We start from the raw sequence: 21,637 nt of genomic DNA, 5'->3' as shown, positions 1-21,637 counted from the left end.
TAAATAGTGTATATAACCATATAGTTTATATCAATTGTACTTTGCGTTTTTATTAAAAAAATGTTTGAGTCCAAGTATTGGTTGTGTTTTTTTTTTTTCTGAACTGAGATAACTTCAGTTCATGATTTCAGAGAGATGGAGTCTGTGGATGAAACCAACACAATGAACTAACAGCAGGGAATAAACTATGTCTAACGGTAGTTAGAATAGTGGTAAGGAGCAAAGCTCGTAACTGAAAGGACAAAGTATTTAACCCAAATCGCCTCAGTAAATACCCAGCTGTGTGAATGTTTAACAGGTTACAATTTTCAAATAAGTATGCCACTCTAGATAAGAGCATCTGCTAAAAGACGATAATGAAATGCGCTATAATATGATGTTGAGATCCATACACCCTCAGCCCTCCATTCACAGTTTGGCCTTAATTTATTTTTCCAAGTATTGGTCGTGGTTTTTTTGATGTGTCTGAACTGAGATGACAGATGGAGTCTGTGGATGAAATTTACACAGTGAACAAATTGCAGGGAATAAACCAGATCTAATGAGCATCAGGTCTATGTACAGGTTTAATGGGCAGTAATGTAGCACAGAGGTGAAAAGCAAGGCTCGTAACTGAAAGGTTGCTGGTTTGATAACTACTGTACCCCTTGGACAAGGTAGTTATCCCAAAACTGCCTCAGTAAATATCCACCTGTATAAATGGATGACATGTGAAAATTTTAATCTATGTAATGTTTTTGAGGTCCTTACACCCCCAACCCCCTTCAAGTTTTGGCCTTAATTCATTTTTCCATGAAATGAATGCAAACACCAAGACATGATACCTGTCGTACAACGTAGGGCCAAACTACAATGAGTGTAAATTAGAATGTTTTTTTTTTGCAATATACAAATGACTTGTATGACTTTTGTTACATGTTACATGCAAAGGCGAAACGAGGCACTGCGCACTATACTTTTTGGTGAAAAGATTGGGGGCGTTTAATCGCTCTCTGTCGCCACCTCCTGTCACACTCAAATTTTAGAAAGGGAAAACTTCACTATTATTGGTCTGTTCTGCTGCCAATCACCACATATTCCACCCTCTGAATGATTGTGAACTATGATTGGCCAATAAAGAAACAGGAAGTCCGACTCTGTCAGAGTAAAACATTGGAGGTGCACGCGCTTCGCAATGGTGCGGTTTAAATCCAGGTAACGTGTCCTGTTATTTAAAAATGCACGTTATGCCGACTGTATATTTTTGAAGTTGTAAGAAGTTGCAGGTAATTGCAGGTTATTAGTATGTGACATGGGGGTAAGACACGCATTATAGCTAGGTAACGTTTTAGGGGTAAATACCGGTTCAGAGGAAATCTTGCAAACGTGCTTACTTTTGCTTACCGGCTAATTTTATTTATTTAGAAAGATAGTTACATAATAATTCGAAGGTCAGGAACTGTTATAAGTGCAGCTATAAGGGAGACACATTTATGGTTTACCATTTTGGTAAATGGTCAACTAGCCAGATTGTTGGTCCAGTCTCCACAACGTGTGCTGAGACCCTTATTTTGCTAGTGATCTTTTTAACATCTCATTTGGCCAAGGGAAGGCCCGGTTACTGTGAAATGAGAGGAGACACAGTGGTTCGGTACCAGTACTCAGAAACACTTAATCCTTTGGGAGTTTCAGGTTGGTAATTTGATTTAATCTGTGTGTTTTACCAACGATGTGTATAGAACCCTTTATTTTTAATGATTCGTTTTACTGATGTCTGTACTGGTCCCTCAGTGGTGCAATGTACTTCCCACTGGACAGCCGAATCACTGGCCATCTTCTGACAGAGACTGAAGACTTACTTCTGTAATCTAGTGATTTAGTAGTTTGTGTTTGGTTTCCCTTCTAGGCTGTCTAGTCAGTTTGCGCAAGTTTACTTGCGGTAGGGCTTGAATAGTGTTATGCTCGCACTCACTGGTCTGGGAGTGTTGTTAGCCTGATCAGATTAATGTTGCTCATTCAGCTCGGATGGATACACTTCTGTTGATTTGTGCTGGAAGTCGCTCTGGATAACTGAATGTAAATGAACGCTAAATGAACGCAATGTAATGTACCATGCAGGTACCTGCTGTGCGAGGTTTGCGTGTCCGACCAGAGCAGCCTGCAGCTGCTGGACGATCGCTCGGTGTTCTCCGCGGTGAAGGCGGCGGTGTGTCACGCTCACGGAGACTACGGGGCTGCGCTCTGCAGCCTGTCATTCGCAGGTGCGGCAGCCAGTCACGTCGTTCAGTTCCATGTTCTTAGTTGTGACGCTACACGAGGATTGAATTACCTTTTCAGGGTGTACGCAAGCCCCACTTGCACCAACACAAATTCAGATTCACCAAAAATGGGGTTGAGGATGTGATAACTGGACTGTGTTGTGATTGTGTCTGTGTCTCTTCAGTTAAGTACCTGAACGCCCACACGGGAGTGGTGTTTTTGCGCTGTCGCAAAAGCCACTATCGGCTCATCTGGTCTGCCTTACCCTTCATCACCAGCCTGGAGAGCCGAGGCCAGAGAGTGCCGTGCTTCTTCAACTGCCTGCACATAGGAGGTGAGTTAGTGTGGCAAGCATTTTAGGGGGGTAGACCAGCCTTAAATTAAAATATGTGAGTAATCCTTGAGGTTACATAAAGCACTGATACAAAGAGTTTTAAATGAATGCAGAACCTATTATTATTATTATTGATTGACTGAAATCAATAACCAAATGGTCATGTGTTTTATCGTGTAAAAAGTAGCTCAGGTCTGTGTGCGATGAGGATATGCAGTCACTAGTTATTTTTTGCTTATCAGTAGTTGCGTGAAGTTTATTTGTTTGTGTTTTGCATACGTCTGTCTCTTGGTCCAAGCAGCTTTTTCCTGTTCTTTTCTGTGCAGGAACGATTCGAACGTGTCAGAAGTTTCTGATCCGGTACAACACCCAGCAGCTCTACCGTATCCTCCGGCATTGCCACACTGAGGGTGAGGGCTGACACTGTAGCACTTACACAAACCTCTGTGCACTCTATTACAACAGAGTATCTCCTAAGAAAGGTGGATGAAGCGGGGCTTCCAGCATAGTGCTTACTGCAGAACAACGTGCAGTGCCATGAGTTAACAGGAGGGACCACAGAAAATATCTCAAATTAAGATCTGTAACTAGAACAAGGGGACATTGACAGTAATCGGCTGAATGTAAATTTCACCACGGATGCACACAGGTAATAATGCATGGAATAACTTGTCAGGATTTGAAGTTAGACATTCTGGAGTCCCATAAAACTAAACTCCAACTCTGATTCCCTCTAGATCACAGGTAAATGACAACCCGAGATGGGCTGTGTGGTCTCTTTTGACATCCTGTACTTTCTTGTGATTATATGTTCTTTTGTGGTATTGTAGTAGCATAGGTAAGCATGGAGAAATTAACATGTCTGATTTTTCCCCCACATAATGTGCTGTACTATAGCTGCAACGCTGTTAAGTTATGCTTTTTACAATTTTATATTTTTATGCTTCTGCAGGGAACTGCGGTTGCATTGTATCCAAGTTGTATGGGCAATAGGAGCACAGAGCTTTCTTAATCACTGAGTTTGTGAGTTTCTGTTTGTGTTAATGTCTGTGTACAGCGGAGAAGTTGGAAGTGCGCAGAGCTGTGATGAGTTGCTCTCTGAAGAGTCGGGGGAAGGAAGATGAGGAGGAGGAAGAGGGATTTGAAGATGAAGAAGAGGAGTGGGGAGAAGTGGTATGAGGCTTCCACATGGTGTTATTGTCACCTGGGACGCATCATGTTAACCCAGCATGTGGGGGAGAGGAGGATGACCTGAAGGCACCTCACATGCCCGCCCCAAGGTTGTCAGTTTGCTGCATGGCCTGATAATGTCCAGGGCACCTTAGTTGCAGTTCCAATTCGATGAGAATGTACTCACTTTACTTGACAGGTGATTTTGACATCTTGAACAGGTGGAGAATGATTCATCCAAGTCTACAGGAAATGGGGGATTAAAAAGGCAAGACTCTGCCCTTCCTTGACTTGGGCATTTCAGTACCAGTTTCTCCTCAATGGTGTGAAATGTTAACAGTCATAACATTCTGTGTATGATGTCAGTATTAAGGTTTTTATGTTAAAAAAAACCTATGGCCAAATAATGAACAGCTTCTCAGTGACTGTACCAGTAATGCTAATTACATTTGGTGTGTTTTATATTTTTGGGAATGATGAAATCTATCACAAATGGACATCAAAACACAATTGCCTATAATTCTTGAAAAAATGTTCATTGTTGATCCCTGATGTTGATCCCTGATACTGTATGTCTCAGTGACCATTTTTTATTTTTAAACCTGTGCAGAGTTAAAATACTGACGACTTATACGGCCTTGCAGTATAAAAGCAAATGTGCTCAGATCTGCTGGAGAGAGAATAAAAAGAATAAAAACAAAGCAAAGCCCCACAGTCTACATATGTTCCTAAGAAGGTTTATCTGCATACAGCAGAAGATATACATAGTGGATGCAAACTGGACCCTTGGCAAGACAAGAAACATGTTGTGAAGTTGTCCTAATGACGATCGGTCTGTATTGTCCATGGGTATCCATGAACAAACACTCTTAGGGGTGTGTCTGTAATACACTGTGTGGGCATTCATTTTTTTAAATGACACATTTGAACTGAATCATCTTGAGTGTGCACATCAAAACAGTCTGATTCACAAAATGTACATGTGTATATGCTCATTTTGTCAATGATAATTTTGCTTTAACATACATTCTCTTGTTTTATTTCCACCATTACAGTCACCATACTTCACTTGAAGTGGAAAAGTATTTTTTCAAATGTACAGTTTTTCCTTTGAAAATAAATAAAAATGCCTTGGCAATCTAGCTAGCTATATGTTTTCATTTATTTCATCATTTCATTGAGAGGATTTAAAGTGTAAAGACTAAATGTTACTAAAAAAGTATTTTGGAAACACTGTTGCTTTGCTAAGACCTCCTTTCCTGGGGTATGTTTAGGTAACAGATTTTTTTATTGCTGCTATTTAGAAAATGAACACCTTTTAAAACAATGTAAAGCATATTACCATTTCACACAAAACAGTGAAATGTACAGGATTAGGTTATTTACAGTATCACTAGTCACAAAAAAGTGACAATGCTTTTTTTGTTTTTAACTATGATTTGCTGTAAATCATATGAATGTATAAAGTTACAACTGTGCTGTAACTGCAGTATATGTATGTTTTTTGTGGAGTCAGGACTCTGTAGTTGGTCTGATTCAGACGCCATTCTTTCATCACAATTGAGTGCTTTCATATTAAGAGAAAAGCAATGGAATTAACTTCAGCTTGAATGGATACACTTCTGTTCTTGTATGCTGGGTGTGGCTCTGGATAAGAGTGTGCTAAATGAATGTAATGGAATGTAATGTACTAAACGTTGGCTTTTGAAGAGCAAATCTGGTTGAAAGGATGCCTCTAGGTAAATTGGAAGCTACATTTTTTAGTAAAAGTGTTGTAAGTTGTTAGAAACCTACATGCAAAAACTGGTGTGATCATAAATATCCATCTTGGTGAAACTATGCTTTTATTTTGTAGACTGATTAATGAAATGATTCCAAGCCACTCAATATGGCCAAAAATTCCATGTCCCCACAGCTCAAGACAATTTTGAATACTTCCACAAAATGAAAATAAATGGAACTGTACAACCCAGAATAAGCTTAGTAAATGTCACTATCATTAAACATCAGTTAATGATAACCTCAGTCTTCATAGACAGTGAGTGGTCATACCACTGGTGTAGACTGCCTGAACAGGCACATTACCCTTTCACAGAGCACAGATAGCAGAGCTGAAATGAATAGCTTGTGTGAGTCCTGCATAAAGCCGGTAGGGTAGCAGGTAGCAGAGTGGTTTCCGTGGTAATGTCACTCCCTGAGACTTGATCAGCTAGAGTTGTTTCCAATAGAGGTAGGGGGAATATGTAGGGGCAAATTGCCTTGAGGTCAACTGGTAACAAGGCTGCCCATAAGGGTACAGCTGAGAAGCAAGAACATTGGTTCGAAACTTGCTTGCTGACCCATTTGTACATCCGTTACACCTGCTTCAACAAATGTTTCCTTGTCAATGGGAGATGATATTCCCCCAGGGGGACAGGAAAGCTGAGTTATTCCTAATGAGATCAGCTTGGACTTTCAGTTTTAAGGCGGAAATCCCTAAGGTGAGCTGTTACTATACACAGTTCCTGGTATCAGTTTATAACGGTGTAGGTAAAAAACTGACATTACAGTAATGTTGTATAGTCTTTATGTGTTATTTCACTATGTTGTACTTGTCAAGTCCTCTACCACTTACCTCTTCCAGAATGCACCAGCCACCAGAGCCAGGATAAGCTACACCCAATGCAGATCCATGACAGCAAGAGGAAATAACCACTGAGTAGTGATGCACAATGTATCGTGGCTTTTTGTACAGTACATAGTCCACTCTTGCATACCCTATTTGTCAGTCATTGTGACAAGCCTACAACATATTATTTCTTTGGTAAGAGGACGGTCCTTACATGGGAAGTTTTTACAATGTTTTACTTTGTATTAAATTATATATGACACTTTTACAGCTCAAATGTAATTGGTGCAATAGCAGTAACGGTCCTATACTGATACCAAAGAGCAGTGTCACTCAAAGAATTCAAACTCTTAGGTCCACAGTACAAACTACCCTGCATTTACAACTACTCAAAAATATTCTAACAGTGAATTCAAATTTCAATAATGACTGACATCACTATATTTTTCTGAGGGTTTAGTCGGTAACAAAAAGTTGTGTTTTGCGTGTAACTACATTTACATTTATTCATTTGCCAGACGCTTTTATCCAAAGCGACTTAAAAGTGAGCTACAGTACAACACATCGAGAGGACCATTCCAGGAAGATCGAGTAAAAAGACAAAAAAAACGTGCTTGAGTGAGCTCAATATAGCACGCCTTATTTGGTCATAATCCAAAAACAGTCTGAGTCTTTAACTACATTACCCAGAATCCAGCGCCACACCAAAAGGTATAAATAAGAGTCCCATCCGGGTCTCTGCTGTTCCTGTTTGGCGACTCGTCGCCATTAATATAAGATCGTCCTTACGGGGCTCCTTTTTGGGTGATAATCCATTCGATTTACCGTTCTCCAATATTTGGAGAGCGGCTAACTCCTTGCAGGGGCTCGGTTTTCCTCTTTAGAAGGAAAAGCTCAGATTCTCCGGGGTCGCGGCCCCGCAGTTTGAGCTGCCGTTCACTCCGTCTCCAGCGCCTCCGTTACCCACTTTATCTTGAGACGCCTGATCTGTGTCTCTTTTTCTCGGGTTTGTTTTGTTGTCAAGATGTCGCCGTAATGGAGTCTCCGCGTATGACAGAAATGAGCCAGGGCCTTTGCCGCCTGACCCGCACTCGCAGCAACCCGTTCTCCTCTTCCCCTTCTTCCCTGTTTAATGCTAGGGAGCTCGGACTTTCTCTCCCCGGAGCTCGGCCTAAGAAATCCGCAAAGCAGGATCACCACGACCATGGAGAAAAACCCAAACAACAACGCCAGCAACAAAGTTCCGCCCCGCTCAGGTTCGACCGGCCCACCCACTGGCGATTCTAAACCCAAAACAGGTAAACGGGGGGGATATCGTCCTTGTTGTAGATACACCTCGTTTTCCCGACCCCGCCCCCTGTGGAAGGTTACACAGTAGCCGCTAGCCATTCTACTCTAGACCGAGGCATGGGAGCACATTTTGCGGCCTAGCCGACACTGTTTGTTTATGTGGTGAACGTGACGTCGTTTTCATCAGCGGTTTAGTAAAGTGAGCTGGCCAGCTAATTTGTTGCAATTTAACAACTTTAGTTACTTAACCTTACAGCTCGTCGTGTCTCAGGTAAATACAGTGCGTTTAGTATTTTTTACAGTGGTGGCAAGATAATAATAACGTTAACGTCCAGCTGGATGGCTATTCCACGATAACGTCAACTAGCTAACGTTAGCTTATGCAGGCCTTTTAACCGTGGTCCTAGAAGGTAAATTGTCAAAGTTTGAAAGTAATTGTCCAAGCGAGATCACTTAGTTTCGTTAGTTAGCTAGCCAGCCGTTGGATGAGGTTTAACTCGTCGAGAGTTTGCAAATTGAAATGGAGACGTTTTAAATCTGTAAACAATGTGGCACTTCGTAGGCCTTGGCAACAAGCTGTTTAAGCACGAGTGTTTGGACACCTACGTCAATAATGTTCAACACAGGCAAGTTAAACAAATACCAACAAATGACACATGAGGACGTCATTTACACTTTGGCCAATTTTGCATGCTAGCGTAGCTACATTTTGGGACCCTAGAAAGGGGAGTTCCGTATGGAAATCTAATCGCATCGCGATGCTCATTCTGTTGCGCACCATCGTTGACAGTTCCATTTATCTTACAGGACCGAGCCGATCACTTTGCTTGTGCGAAGTGTTTTGACAGGATAACAACTCTTAACTTTGGCCACCAAAGAAAAATATTTAGCATTTCCCTTTCTTGCCGTTTGTAGTTTTCAGCACCAGTATCTATCACGTTTTACGGTGTATATTGCTACACCCTGACTGATACTGTAGAGACAAAGGTCATAACGTTTGCATCTGAAAGATGCCCGATGGCCATTTGATAAATCCTTGCTTCACTGAACAGATCATTTATCTCTGGTAGTTGTAAAACATTACACGTGCATATTTTCGACAGTTTCTCCAACTGTAAATGTAAACGGTAAACTGTAAAATGCGTCGGCATTTAACAAATTGTCCCAATTAAACGTGGTGAACACGAAAACATGACGTTTAAATGTCTGTCTGAAAGAGAATCTTTACCAAGAAACACACCAGACTACAAATACTTCTGTACCATCAATTAAGTCTGACAGTGCCTTTAAACAAACAGATAAACTGAAAAAGAACCTGTAAAATACTATATATGACAAATGTCTCCCATTTTATGACAAATGCGTTATATAGGGAATCATAAGATTTCACCTGCCAGAAATTAAAGAATATAATTCAAAGTCCTCAGGCAGTGTTAAGTGTGTACATGTCATTAATGCATGAGAGGCTCCACCCCCTGGTGTTAGTGTATGTGCGTGTGTGTATGAGATGAGCTCTTGTTTAGGCTCTCTGGGCTGTGTTGATAAGTGCTTACTGCTGATCACATTTGGAAGGGGCCTAATAAAGTTAAATGACCTGCTGTTAGTTTCTCTTAAGAAGGGGTTCCATCAGATGTCGGTTTATTTGACTGTGCAAACACTGTAATTTATTGCTGAGGTTGACATTTAAGCACTTGTGAATGAAAATGAAGGAAAATCCAATAGTATATTGGGAAATGGGTACACGAGATAGAAGAAAATGGATTAGCTGTGCTTCTGAATTCATATATAGCGACACAGCGACAGATCTAGATCTGTCACCACTACCGTGTCTCTTGTGTGTAGCCCTGTCCGTATGTAATTAGCATGTTCACATGATACTTAGTTCCTATCCCAAGTGTCTGAGTAGCAGAAGGTACATTATTACCCACAAAACATCACACAGTAGATTCTCAGAATAAGGCTGTAATTGATTTTCTGCAGCTCTGATTTTGTGTAACTCTCAACAATTTTATTTGATTAAAAAGCTTATGCGTTTTCATGCATTTCATAGTAAAACAAAATTTGGATTACAGTGTTGCGTGCCACAAGAACTGTTTTTTGAAATAACTTGTTTAGATTCCTATTTCTGTGCAACAGTGTGAATGAATACAGACCTCATCATAGTCATATGTAAGAAATTATATTGCACTTGTGAGTCATAATTTATGTATGCAAAGGTTCATTCATACAAAATGCACACCTCTACACCTCTACCCATTATTCGTGTAAAATAGATCAGTCTCTCACTCTCCATCTCTTCCCCCCACTCTCTCACAGATGGTAAAAATGGTGGAGGATCCAAGCGTTATGGCCGCAAGCGTGAGCCTTCCTTCCCCAAGACAGACAGCTTCCCTGGCCCCCGCCGCCCCAATCCACAGAAAAGCAAGAATTTTGACAAGAGACCCCCCCAGAGAGGAGGAGGAGGAGGAGGAGGAGGAGGAGGAGGAGGAGGAAGGCAGTATGGAGGCGTGGGTGGAGGTAGAAGAGAAGAGGTGAGGAGGCGCAGGGAGAAAGTGCTGTGTCACCCTCTGTTCAGGAAGTGAATGTGTAATGGGGGAAGACTAGATTAAATCAGATAATTCAGTGACCCAGCAGAACCCTGCTGCTGGCACTCTGGCTGACAGACACGTCCTGTTTTCCACACTGTTGCCTCCTAAAATTATGCATTCATCAGGTCTTGTTTATTCCAGCACCACTTTGGTCGAGCATTCACTTCTACATTTAGGAGCTTTTAGGCCTCAGCACAACAGAATAAGTGGATCAGTCTAATGTCATATGCTGTCTGATGTTAGAAATGTAAAATTGTATAAATTTGCATTATTCACCCAAGGGTATTCATGTTTTTTTTTAATGTGGCTGTTGGGTGCACCTGTTTTTTGTCATTGACACGAGTCTGCACAAAGTGAAAATGGACCAGCCAGCAAGTTTGCACAGAGCCTTTTCTCTCCCACTGGAGGGTGTTTCGGTGGTCTGACTCTGCTTTCTGGCTATCCGTCTCTTAGGTAGCCGAGGCCCGCCGGGCAGAGTTCAGCCCGGCTCAGTTCTCTGGACCCAAGAAGATCAGCCTCAACCACCTGCTGAACTTCACCTTTGAGCCCCGTGGCCATGGGGCCCCTGGAGGCGAGGGGCACACCTGCTGGGGCCGCCGCAACAAGTGGGGCCACAAGCACAAGCCCTTCAACAAGGAGCTCTTCCTGCAAGCCAAGTGAGGAGCTAGCTCATTCCCTCTCTGTCTTCCTACCTTTATCTGTCTCCCTTCTCTCCCTTTCCCCCTTCTCTCTCCCTTTTTACCTGATTGTCCCTTTACCTTTCTTTCTGTCTTTATCTCTCTCTCTCTCTCCATCTCCCTCTCTCCTTTTTTCCCTGTCCCTTAATTTCTTCCTGCCTGTTTCTCTCTGCCTTCCTCCCTCTCCCCCCCTCTCTCCTTGTCTCCTCTCTCTCCCCCTCTCTCCCTTTCTGTATTTTTTTCCTCTCTCTCCTTTTCCTTTCTTCTTCCCTCACTCCATCTCCCTCTCACTCTTCTTCCCTGTCCCTCTCTCCCTCCCTTCCTCCTTTGTTGTCCCTAAACCACCATATTAATTATACAGGAATCTGGTGCAATAACTCAGTCACGCTCAAAGAACAAACTCACCCAGTTGTTGCTAGCAGCCTTAGCCCGTGATGAAATCTTATAACCTGGGAGTAAATGAAATGTTTGATATCTGTGGGGAATCACTTCCCAAAGCAACATTTTGAAGAAATCATACCCTATACAGTATTTAGGGGGGATTGTGTAACGTATTCACGATGTGTGTAGTCTAATGTTGCTGGGTGACGTAATGCGGCGTAATGCAAACTGTGCGCGTGCGTGCATTTATGTGTGTGTGTGTGTATGAGATAAGAGTAGCAGACTCACACATAGTGCCACGACGGGGTTAGTGTTTGAATCCACCGTCCTCTTCTTTTCAGCTGCCAGTTTGTTGTGACAGAGGATCAGGACTACAAAGCCCACTTCACTGACCCGGACACACTGGTCAGCTGGGACTGTGTGCAGCAAGTGGTGAGTTCACTGCTCCCCTCATCTCTCCTCACCCGCCACCACAGTCATCTCCTCTCATCTAACTAATGGCCTTACTGAAGTACTCACCACCTGCCCAGCACTAGTTCCATTCACACCCCCTTTCCCATTGTAGAGCTGGAACCAGGCTAGTGGTCAGTGGAGCCAAAGCTGACCGCCCTGTTGTGCCACGGTTGCTTTTCCATTGTGTGTTGCCAACAACCAGAGCTGTGGCGCTCTCGGTGCTGGCATTTTCCTGGACTTTGTCTGCAGTCCTGGGCTCAGGTTACCCAGTTTCGATCTAGTTGTGCTGGGATCAGGACTGAAGGCCTGCCCCTTTCTCGGCTTTGTTTTTTTTGTCCTCGTTTTTTCGCAGCACCACTAGCTGAAGCATTGTCCTTTGTAACTCCCCCTTACAGCTTGCTTGTCATTAGGCCAGAAACTGTAACACTGTTGGAGCTGACCAGACACAGGCCAGCATAAAAAGAGGATGGAAAACTGTCTTGAACCTGAACTATGCTAGCCAGCCTGGTTTCAGCTCTACAGTGGAAAAGGGATATAACTCTGTATATCTATCAGATCATTTTACCTTCTCACAGTCTCACTCCTCCCTTATAACCCTGACGTTCCCCCTTCTGTAATCTCTTCAACATCTCACCCTTTTTCCATGAACCAAACGTGCAGCTTGTTAAGGAACTGCCACAGTTTTGTGATGGAAGGTTAAGATTGCAGCCGCTGGTTTCAGGTTTGCCTTGTACCGTGAAGGTTTGGGATGAGCATAATGATACAGACCCCGGAACCTCACTCCTACCCCCCCCCCCCCCTCTCTCCCCCTTCAGCGAATCTACAGCCACGAGGTGCCATCATGCCCCATCTGCCTGTACCCGCCGGTGGCCGCCCACATCACCCGCTGCGGCCACATCTTCTGCTGGCCGTGCATGCTGCACTACCTCTCCCTCAGCGACAAGAGCTGGTCCAAGTGCCCCATCTGCTACGAGGCCGTGCACGGTCACGACCTCAAGAGGTCAGGGGAACGCGCTCGTAGCTTTTTAAACCGCCGTGGCGCAGCCCAGGTGTGATAACATGAAGCGTCACTCTGCCCCTCCGCCTCTCCCTCTCCCCCGCAGTGTGGTCGCCATGGAGACCCGACAGTACCTGGTCGGTGACCTCATCACCATGCGCCTGATGAGAAGGGAGAAAGGTGTCCTGGTGGCGCTGCCCAGCTCGCAGTGGGTAAAGGTGGAGGAGCCCATTCATCTGGGAGGTGAGTCACTCGCATACATACTGCCATCTTACAGAGGGCTAATCCAGTCTTAAAGGCTTATAGTGGCATAATCTGCTAACACAATCTGCCCCATCTCAATGCCATCACCAAACACAGAGAAGATGACACCACACTGAAGCTGGCCACTTCTACAAGACTGATGTGTGAAATGACTTTTGTTTAGATGAAGAAGGTCCTCTGATTCTCTGAAACCTTGTGTTGGGACCTTGAGTGAGGTGTGCTGAGACTTGTTGTGACACATTGAGGCAGGTTGTGTGTGAGGTGGATGCTGGGAGACTGACACTGTGTGAATATGGTGTGAGGTGGATGTTTGTCATGTGTCTGACTGTCTCTCTGTTCCAGATGCGCGTCTCAGCCCATACTCCAAGCTGCTGCTGGCCTCCAGGGAGCAGGTGCTGGGGCTGCTGGGAGAGGAGAGAGCAGCCCTGCAGGTCCAGCTCAGCCAGGAGGATCAGGACGCCCAGGCCTGCTTCATCCAGGCCGCCCTGCACCAGCTGCAGGTAACACGCTGTCCGCTCCACCCCTGCTGTGTGTAGAGCACTGTCACTTTCTGCCCCAAACCTCACTGTGTTTGCTCTACTGACACTGTCTGTAGCCCCGCCTTCAGAGTGTATGTAGCGCCGCCTTCAATGTATCTAGCCCCGCCCCCCGGTGTGTCTGGCTCCGCCCTCTGTGTGTCTGTGGCTCCACTGTCAGTGTGTGGCTCCACTTCTGCTTTGTCTGCTATACTAACACTTGTTATAGTGTAAGTGATTCACTGTCTCGGCAACTTCTGTTTACCTGTCTGCTCCTAACCCTGTTCTCGTTTCCCTCTCTACCCCCCCGTCCCTCTACTGCAGGAGCGAGAGGAGGCCCTGATGAAGAGCGGCTCGCAGGAGGCGGACAGCGTCAGCCTGACGAGTCTGACCCTCGCTGACCCCCCCAGCCCTGGGCCAGGTGCCGTGTCTACACCCAGCAGTAAGAAGGTGGGTCTCTCCGAATGCCTCGCAGATCTCACCCCTGTGCCATGCTGTTTGGGGAACCGCTGTGAAACCCCTCTCTCCCGTCACCGCTCTCTCCCCCCCCAGCCCATGATTCAGTATTCCTCTGCGTTTGACGACGAGGTGCTGGACGTCCCGGATGAGGAGTGCGAGGAGGCCCCAGCGGCCCCCGCAGACCCCAGCCCCGCCCCTGATCCCCCGCCCACTGAGGAGCCGCCCCCGAGCCAGTGTGAAAGAGAGCGCCCCCAAAACACAGAGAATGGCCCTTACTACTACTTCTACCAGGGTAGGACCTCCATCCAGCTGCCACTGCAGCTCTGCGGCTCAGCTGCCTCCAGGGTCTCTACACTGACAGTGGCACTTCATCATGGTGTCATGCATTTGAGGATGCCATCAGTGTTGTGGAGAATATGACCTTCGCAGAACAATTAGCAAATTAGCGGAGCTGTACGCTTTCCTCGGTGGCCTCACATGTCTCCCATATATGGGAGTGGTTTTGCCTGGGTTTTAAAAAAAAAAAAAAAAAAAAAAACCGATGCAGGCCGTTATTGTGACAGGTGTCACCCAAACTGACCCTGCTGTCACCATATGCATTTTTTCCATCTGCATAATTGCCCAGATTAGTTTGATTTGTAGCAGGGTAGCAGTCCACCATTAGCCAACCCACAGACTGGTCATCAGATTGCATGGGCTAAGCAAGGTTAGTGTCAGTGCACATCAGGATGACCCCAACTGTCATAAATAATGGGTGAACTGTGGTGGGGGGAACATGTCAGTGTTAAGAGAGTGTCTGTCTGTGTGTGTATGTACATGTATGTGTGGGGGATGGTGTGTTAGGGCTAGGACAGTGTGTTTTTGTGAGTGTGGGAGAGGCTAGGAGCGCGCGTGTGTGTGTGCGTGAGGGTGCCCCTGTGCATGTGTGTGTGGGAGAGGGTGTGTTAGGGCTAGGACAGTGTGTTTTTGTGAGTGTGGGAGAGGTTAGGAGCGCGCGTGTGTGTGTGCGTGAGGGTGCCCCTGTGCGTGTGTGTGTGGCTCACAGCCTCTCTCCCCGCAGCCGAGGACGGGCAGCAGATGTTCCTGCACCCGGTGAACGTGCGCTGCCTCCTGCGGGAGTACGGCAGCCTGGAGGCCAGCCCCGCCTCCATCACCGCCACCGTGGTGGAGCTGGACGGCCACACCGTCACCGAGGTGAGGGGGGACCCCGGGAATACTGTCACGGGGGCATAGGGCGCGTACGCAAATCAGCTATTGCCATCTGCAACAATTTCATATTCGGAAGGATCGGCAGGACTGCTCTTACCTTCTCATAAATCGTGTTCCCCCTCTCCTGCAGGAGATCCGTCGCCGTCACCGCTACCTGTCCCACCTGCCGCTCACCTGTGAGTTCAGCATCTGTGAGCTGGCTCTGCAGCCGCCTCTGCTGTCCAAAGAGACTCTGGACACCTTTGCAGGTGGGTCTCGTTAATCACGCTGGAGTACCCAAAGTATGGAGGGGTACTGTAGGTCTCAGCGTTCTCTTTCTCTCTCCCTCTTTTGTCTTTGTGTGAGGCTTAGTTGTTTTTTTTAATTTGAGTAATGTTGTGTTGTGTAGTGTTTAAATAAAAGAGGTTCTCTCTCTCTCTCTCTCTCTCTCTGTCTCTCTCTCTCTCTTCCTCTCTCTCTCTCTCTCTCTCTCTCTCTCTTCCTCTCTCTCTCTCTCTTTCTCTCTCTCTCTCTCTCTCTCTCTCTCTCTCTCTCTCTCTCTCTCCCCCTCTCCCTCTCCCTCTCCCTCTCGCGCTCTCTCTCTCTCTGTCTCCCCCTCGCCCCCTCTCTCCCCCGCTCGCCCCCGCTCTCTCTCTCTCTCTCTCTCTCTCTCTCTCTCTCTCTCTCTCTCTCAGATGACCTGGAGAAGCGCAGGCGTCTGCGGCAGAAGAAGGCGAGGGATGAGAAGCGCAGGGAGAGGCGCATTGAGATGGAGGAGAATAAGAAGCAGGGGAAATGTGAGTGCAGGAGGGGAGCCTGTGCGTGCGTGCGTATGTGTGTGTATGGTGTGTGTGTGTGTGTGTGTGTGTGCGTGTGTGCGCACGTGAGCGTGTGTGTGTGTGTGTCTCCATAATAAGAAGTAGGGGAAATGTGAGTACAGGAAATGTGTGTGTGCATGTGTGGTTGTGTGTGTCTGTCTGTCTGTCTGTCTGTGTGTGCGCCTGTGTGTACCTGTAACAAGAAGCAGGGGAAATGTAAGGGACAGAGTGTAGGCGGGGAGGCGGTCTGTGTGCTCATATCCATGACAACTGGTAGTGTTTGACCCTAAGTAAAACAATCCATGTGTAAGCCATATTACATTACGTGTGGCCATTTGGCAGGTGCTTTTATCCAGAGGGGCTTGCAAAGCAAAGATGAATTAAGTACTGTAACAAGGCTGTATAGTAAGGCCATTTGAACTAGAAGATTTGCAGAAAAGGTCAGACCACAGCTGAACATGTGCCAGTGTTATGTTGTGAGAACCAGTGCCGTAATGAATGCAAAGTCTCACAGCATCTGTGTGCCTGTGTCAGACCCAGAGGTGCATATTGGGCTGGAGAACCTGCAGCAGTTTCCTGCTTTCGGATCACCCCCTCAGGACCGCAGCCCCCCTGCGTACCCCGAATTCTTCCTGGGGCCCCCTTCTCCCCTCAGCTGCAGCCCAGCTTCTGGTAGGTCACCGTCTTTCCCTCGTCCAGTCACTGGGACTCATTCAGAATGAGTTTCCTCTCCCTTATTATCCATTCATGTATCGGGATTCATTCAGAGCGAGTTTATGCTCTATCGTTATCCATTCATGTATCGGGATTCATTCAGAGCGGGTTTATGCTCTATCGTTATCCATTCATGTATCGGGATTCATTCAGAGCGGGTTTATGCTCTATCGTTATCCATTCATGTATCGGGATTCATTCAGAGCGGGTTTATGCTCTATCGTTATCCATTCATGTATCGGGATTCATTCAGAGCGGGTTTATGCTCTATTGTTATCCATTCATGTATCGGGATTCATTCAGAGTGAGTTTCCTCTCCCTTATCATCCATTCATGTATCGGGATTCATTCAGAGCGAGTTTCCTCTCCCTTATCATCCATTCATGTATCGGGATTCATTCAGAGCGAGTTTACGCTCTATCGTTATCCATTCATGTAGCGGGATTCATTCAGAGTGAGTTTCTGGGTGGAGGGCAAGCCTACAAAGGAATAAGGAGCACTAATATGGAGCACAACAGAGTAAGGAGAACTAACAAGGAGCACAGCTGCAAAGAACACCCAGATAGTGAGACTGCCGTTTCCCGGTTTGTGTTCTGTTAATCAAAAGGCTGTTGTGCTGGAGTGATCTATGGACATTTATGGAGCACTCACTCATGCCTGGCAAACAACATATCACTTCTGTTACCAGTGTATTTCCATATCAGTTAAGTCACTGATAAGTTTGTGTTTGGATACGGCGATGAATCTCGAGTTTGTTATTTAAGTGCATTACATTAAGTACAGGAATGCAGAGAGCTGTCACACAGCAAGCACAGGCAGTCCGCATTGCTCATCAATCAGAACGGAAAGCTCTGCCAATACACAGATTTCCGCTGCGCAGAGCCAGGATTGATACTCTGCAGAGATCAGTATCAAACCGGTGTTAGTTGACAGCATGACCATACTGAACATGATTGTTGGATTTTTTTTTTGTTGTGTAATTCTAGCCTGTAACGTGTACTAAAAGTGAAATCTATGGTGAGATAATGAGCAGCCTCTTGTGCATCAGCCTTTTACTAATCTCTTGCCTCTCCTCTCCGAGTAAAGCGGTTTTCTTTAGGGATGATTGGGAGTGGATTGGGGTCCATGTTCGGCTGGTTCCGGTTCCAGATGGGCTGACTCGGGCTCTTTCCTCTTTCAGATGGCGTGATGTTCCCCTGTCTGAACGGGCAGAGTCCAGCCCCCAGCATCGGGAGTGTGGAGGAAGACTCCCACTGCCTCTCCTTCGCCCAGGTCCGTCAGCCCTGCACACACACACACTCACACACACTCACAAACACACCTGTCTTCACCTGCTCTGAAACCTGAAGGGTTAACAGCCTTAAAATCAGTTATGTTCACTGACCTTGACTTTGACCTTGAACCTTCACCGAGCCAGTTAATCAAAGCCAAAGAAGAACTTTTTTCCTCATGAGCATAAATTATCAGGAGGGGGAGTCTTGCCACTAGATTATTCTGGTGACTGGAGAGTGCTTGTTGTGAAAGTCTCCCTTTTGGTCTCTTAACGGCGTCCTTCTCTCCCTTTAGATGCTGCGAGATGGCAAAGCCAGGGCTGATGCTGGACCTAAGGTCACCCCAAAGAAGGGTGAGGAGACTTCCTCTGCTTCTTAGGGTGCTTTCGCTCCTTAATTCGCACCAGACAGCAGGCAGCAGCTCAATTTACACACACTGGCACACATAAAACCCAAAACCGTGGTTGAAGTGGGTCTCGGAGGTCTGGGCTGAGGTCGTTTATGGTCCAGGCTAAGCCGGCTCATGTAATGTGATACTTGGCAAGAAGTGCTCCTGTCTCATAAGACACAGAGGCCTGTCACTGTGAGCAAAGAGTGTTGAATTTATTGGTTCCGGTAAACCACCTTTTTTTTCCTGCCCCTGTAATGTTGCAATCCCCCAGGCTGGCATTCCAGTAACAATAACCCGATTTAACACCTACTCCCGTGGCCCGTTTAACACCTTTGCAGGAGTGTTGGAGGCAACTCTGAGCCTCGGGTTACCTACAGTGGAGTCACAGATGGCATGTGTCATATCATCTGTGGCACTTTGGGTTATACATGGAGAAGAGAAGACTGGCTTAGCTGTGAATATTATCGGTGTCGAATCTGCTAGTTCAACAGATTCAGAAGGTATCATTGTAACTTGTTTAGACATATATTTAAAGGAAACCATTATTTGTTCTGAATACGCAATGACTGCACCACAGCCCTGAGGGTCTCTGTACGGGTAGTTGAGCATTCCATCTTAATTATCCCCTCAGCAGGTAGTTTGAGCTCAAACAGGGGAGACAGCATATTGCCAAAGGCTAAACGTCTCAATTCAGGAGTACAAGAAGGGTTGTTTGTGACAGGGAATTAAAAAAAAAACGCCCTTTAAAACAGGCAAACTGGTACAGCAAGTATGAGAACAACATGGAGTGAAAAGAGTAACTACATTTTTACAGTTTGAGGAAATGAGAGGGTAAAAGAGCCGTCCGTTGTTACACAGAGAATGAAGAGATTTTTTTTGAAGGGCAGGTGAAAAGGTTGAGGCAGGTGACTTCAGGTGCGACGCTGAACAGCACAGAGCAGAAGCACACGAGGGCTGGTCTGGAATGAGTGCGATACCCATCACTGACGCAGGGGAATTTCACCTGGCATGTCATGTGATCTGCGGGGAAGTTCTGGCACGGTTTAATATTTCCTGTTGGATTCAGGGTACTTTACCCGGAGTCTGCTAATGATTTTACTGATGTGAAAGCACCTTTGATCATCATTCAAACGTCTTATCCCTGTCTGCAGTGGGGACACTATTCATAACCAGCTCCCTGTAATGACCCCCCCCCCCGCAGATACTTTCCTGGCGCCCCCGCCCGCAGACAGCGATGGGGAGAGTGACGGGTCTGACCGGGTCCCTGTGCCGAGCTTCCAGAACTCCTTCAGCCAGGCCTTTGAGGAAGCTCTCCTGCAGCTGGACCACAGCCCGCCGGTCCCAGCCCAGCCAATCCTCGTCCAGGGTCAGTCGCTGTGTGGGCGTGTCCTGGCGGGTGGGTGGGGTCAACCACCGATCGGCGCGTATTAGCGGATTAGTGTGTCATCGAGCCTGTCTGTGCCCCAAGGGCTCATGCCAGCTGGTCTGATGTGGCGCTTAGAGAAGTTCCGCTAGCAGTAACGGTGAGGCTGCCCCGTTTCGGGTGATGGCAGTGTCTTGGCCCAGCACTAACTCTGTTTTTTCTGTCTCTCTCTTTTCCCATCCCTCAGAGGAGAAAGGGGGGAAGAAGAAGAAGAAGAAGCAGAAGCTCCTATTCAGCACCTCCATGGTTCACACTAAATAGAGACGACACTGAAGTTAACAACCCGCCCTCCCCCCACCCTGCCTGTCCCAGTCCATACTTCTCCATCGCCCAGCCCCAGACCCCCCCCCCCCCCCCAAAATCTCTATGCCAGCACGCCTGCTTTGCCGCACACTGCCTCTCTGAATTCATCTCAGCCCTTCCAGTTCAGATACAGATTGATGGCCCAGACTGAAGATCAACCAGCAACCATCGCCAAAAACCCTGGCAAACGGCACACCGCAACACCACAGAGGGAGACACAGCAGCCTCTGTGTCACGATCAGTATTGCTGATACCTTGTAGTCCTGTATGTGCAATGATCTGGAGGTCACAGACTGCCTATTTTTCACACCCTCTGACCTAACACCTGCCCCCACTCTAAAGACCTGGGATGCTGGTGGTGCTGTTTGAGTCCGGTCGGTTGGCGCATGTGTCAGTGGCCTTTCAGGAAGAGTGGAGGCTTCGCTTGAAACGCCTCCAGAGGACCCAGGGTCGAGGGCAGTGGTAGTCGTTACAGGGGTGCAGTGTTTTTGGGGTAGCAGTCAGCCAGCTGCAGGTACATGCCACCTCCCCCTTCTGACCCCTTCTCCAGATGTTCACCTCAAACCCCTTCACTTCGGTAACCCTGGGCCTTGCACTCAGGTGCAATATACAGCTAAAGTCAGCCTAACTATACAGTACAGGACTTTGGGCCAGCTTTGGGTTTAGAATGTTATTAGTATTTGTATTACTTTGTTTGACTCACTAGTGCATAGATACTGTTAATATATTAACAAGGGTAGATCTCAAAGCCCTCGCTCAGACCTGTCTGTCATAAAAGAAGAAACCCTCTGGGAGTTTCACCCTGGGTCTGGCTGCCCTGTTAGTGTGCTCTGAATGAACAGACACTGCATGGATTAAAACTGGTATCTTAAAAAAAAAAGAGCTTATGCATTATTTGTGATCTCATTTAGTTCACAGAGAAGACATGACACGATGTAGGAAAATGCTTTGTGAATTAGGCCACACCCAATTCATCCCCCCCCCTTCCCTTTCACCCCCCTCCTATTCCAGCCTTTCTCTGAAGGTCTGGTTTACTGTCTAGTGTGTAACACAGATCAGTTCTCTTGTCTCTCATCTTCAGTGTTGCAAAGATCATTGAACTTATGCGAAGCTTGAGGTTTGTGGGTTCTTGGATTGCTTCGTTTGTAATGTAATGCCTGGGTGGAAAAGCTCTTATGTAAAGAAAAAAAAAAGATTATTAAAGAGTTGTTTTGTTTGGAGGTTCCTTCAGGTTTTTTTCTTTTTTGAAGTGAAATTTAGGGGGGAACTTGAAATGGTGAAAAAACCACCTGGCAGAAAGTCTGAATAAATATAATTATGCACAATCAAAACTGGTTTCTGCTTTTATTTCATATTCCCAAACGGAGACTGTTTTCCATTGTGAATAAAAGATGAGTACAAAGTTTTGTCACTGTGGGTCTAGCACTTCAAATTTCATTGAGTTGTACAAGTTTAATACATGGATTTCACACAACAGGCTGTATGAAACCATAACCATACAAGTTGTCATGTGGTTATGGTCCATAACCTCTACAGGTCGTCTTTGGAAGAGGAA

General features: G+C 46.1%; 2 protein-coding genes across 2 annotated transcripts; both read left to right on the top strand.

The window, feature by feature from the left end:
• The first annotated feature begins 1,137 nt into the window (after window positions 1-1,137).
• Window positions 1,138-4,783, top strand: pop5 (POP5 homolog, ribonuclease P/MRP subunit). Its single transcript, XM_036527806.1, has 5 exons — window positions 1,138-1,194; window positions 2,098-2,240; window positions 2,423-2,572; window positions 2,899-2,982; window positions 3,630-4,783. The coding sequence occupies exons 1-5, from the start codon at window positions 1,175-1,177 to the stop codon at window positions 3,749-3,751; spliced, it is 519 nt and encodes a 172-aa protein (XP_036383699.1). The 5' UTR covers window positions 1,138-1,174; the 3' UTR covers window positions 3,752-4,783.
• A 2,322-nt stretch (window positions 4,784-7,105) lies between these two features.
• On the top strand, window positions 7,106-20,123 carry rnf10 (ring finger protein 10). The gene is made up of 17 exons (XM_036527248.1): window positions 7,106-7,648; window positions 9,957-10,171; window positions 10,682-10,884; window positions 11,628-11,718; window positions 12,555-12,739; window positions 12,843-12,979; window positions 13,343-13,500; window positions 13,840-13,965; window positions 14,068-14,266; window positions 15,035-15,168; window positions 15,314-15,431; window positions 15,858-15,959; window positions 16,515-16,652; window positions 17,875-17,966; window positions 18,261-18,318; window positions 19,558-19,722; window positions 19,967-20,123. The coding sequence occupies exons 1-17, from the start codon at window positions 7,483-7,485 to the stop codon at window positions 20,038-20,040; spliced, it is 2,361 nt and encodes a 786-aa protein (XP_036383141.1). The 5' UTR covers window positions 7,106-7,482; the 3' UTR covers window positions 20,041-20,123.
• Window positions 20,124-21,637: the final 1,514 nt, after the last annotated feature.

This window comes from Megalops cyprinoides, chromosome 4, assembly GCF_013368585.1.
Source record: "Megalops cyprinoides isolate fMegCyp1 chromosome 4, fMegCyp1.pri, whole genome shotgun sequence".
In the NCBI taxonomy this organism is placed as follows: Eukaryota; Metazoa; Chordata; class Actinopteri; order Elopiformes; family Megalopidae; genus Megalops; species Megalops cyprinoides.
Note: the sequence above shows the minus strand (reverse complement) of the source record. Positions and strands in the feature narration are given on the sequence as shown.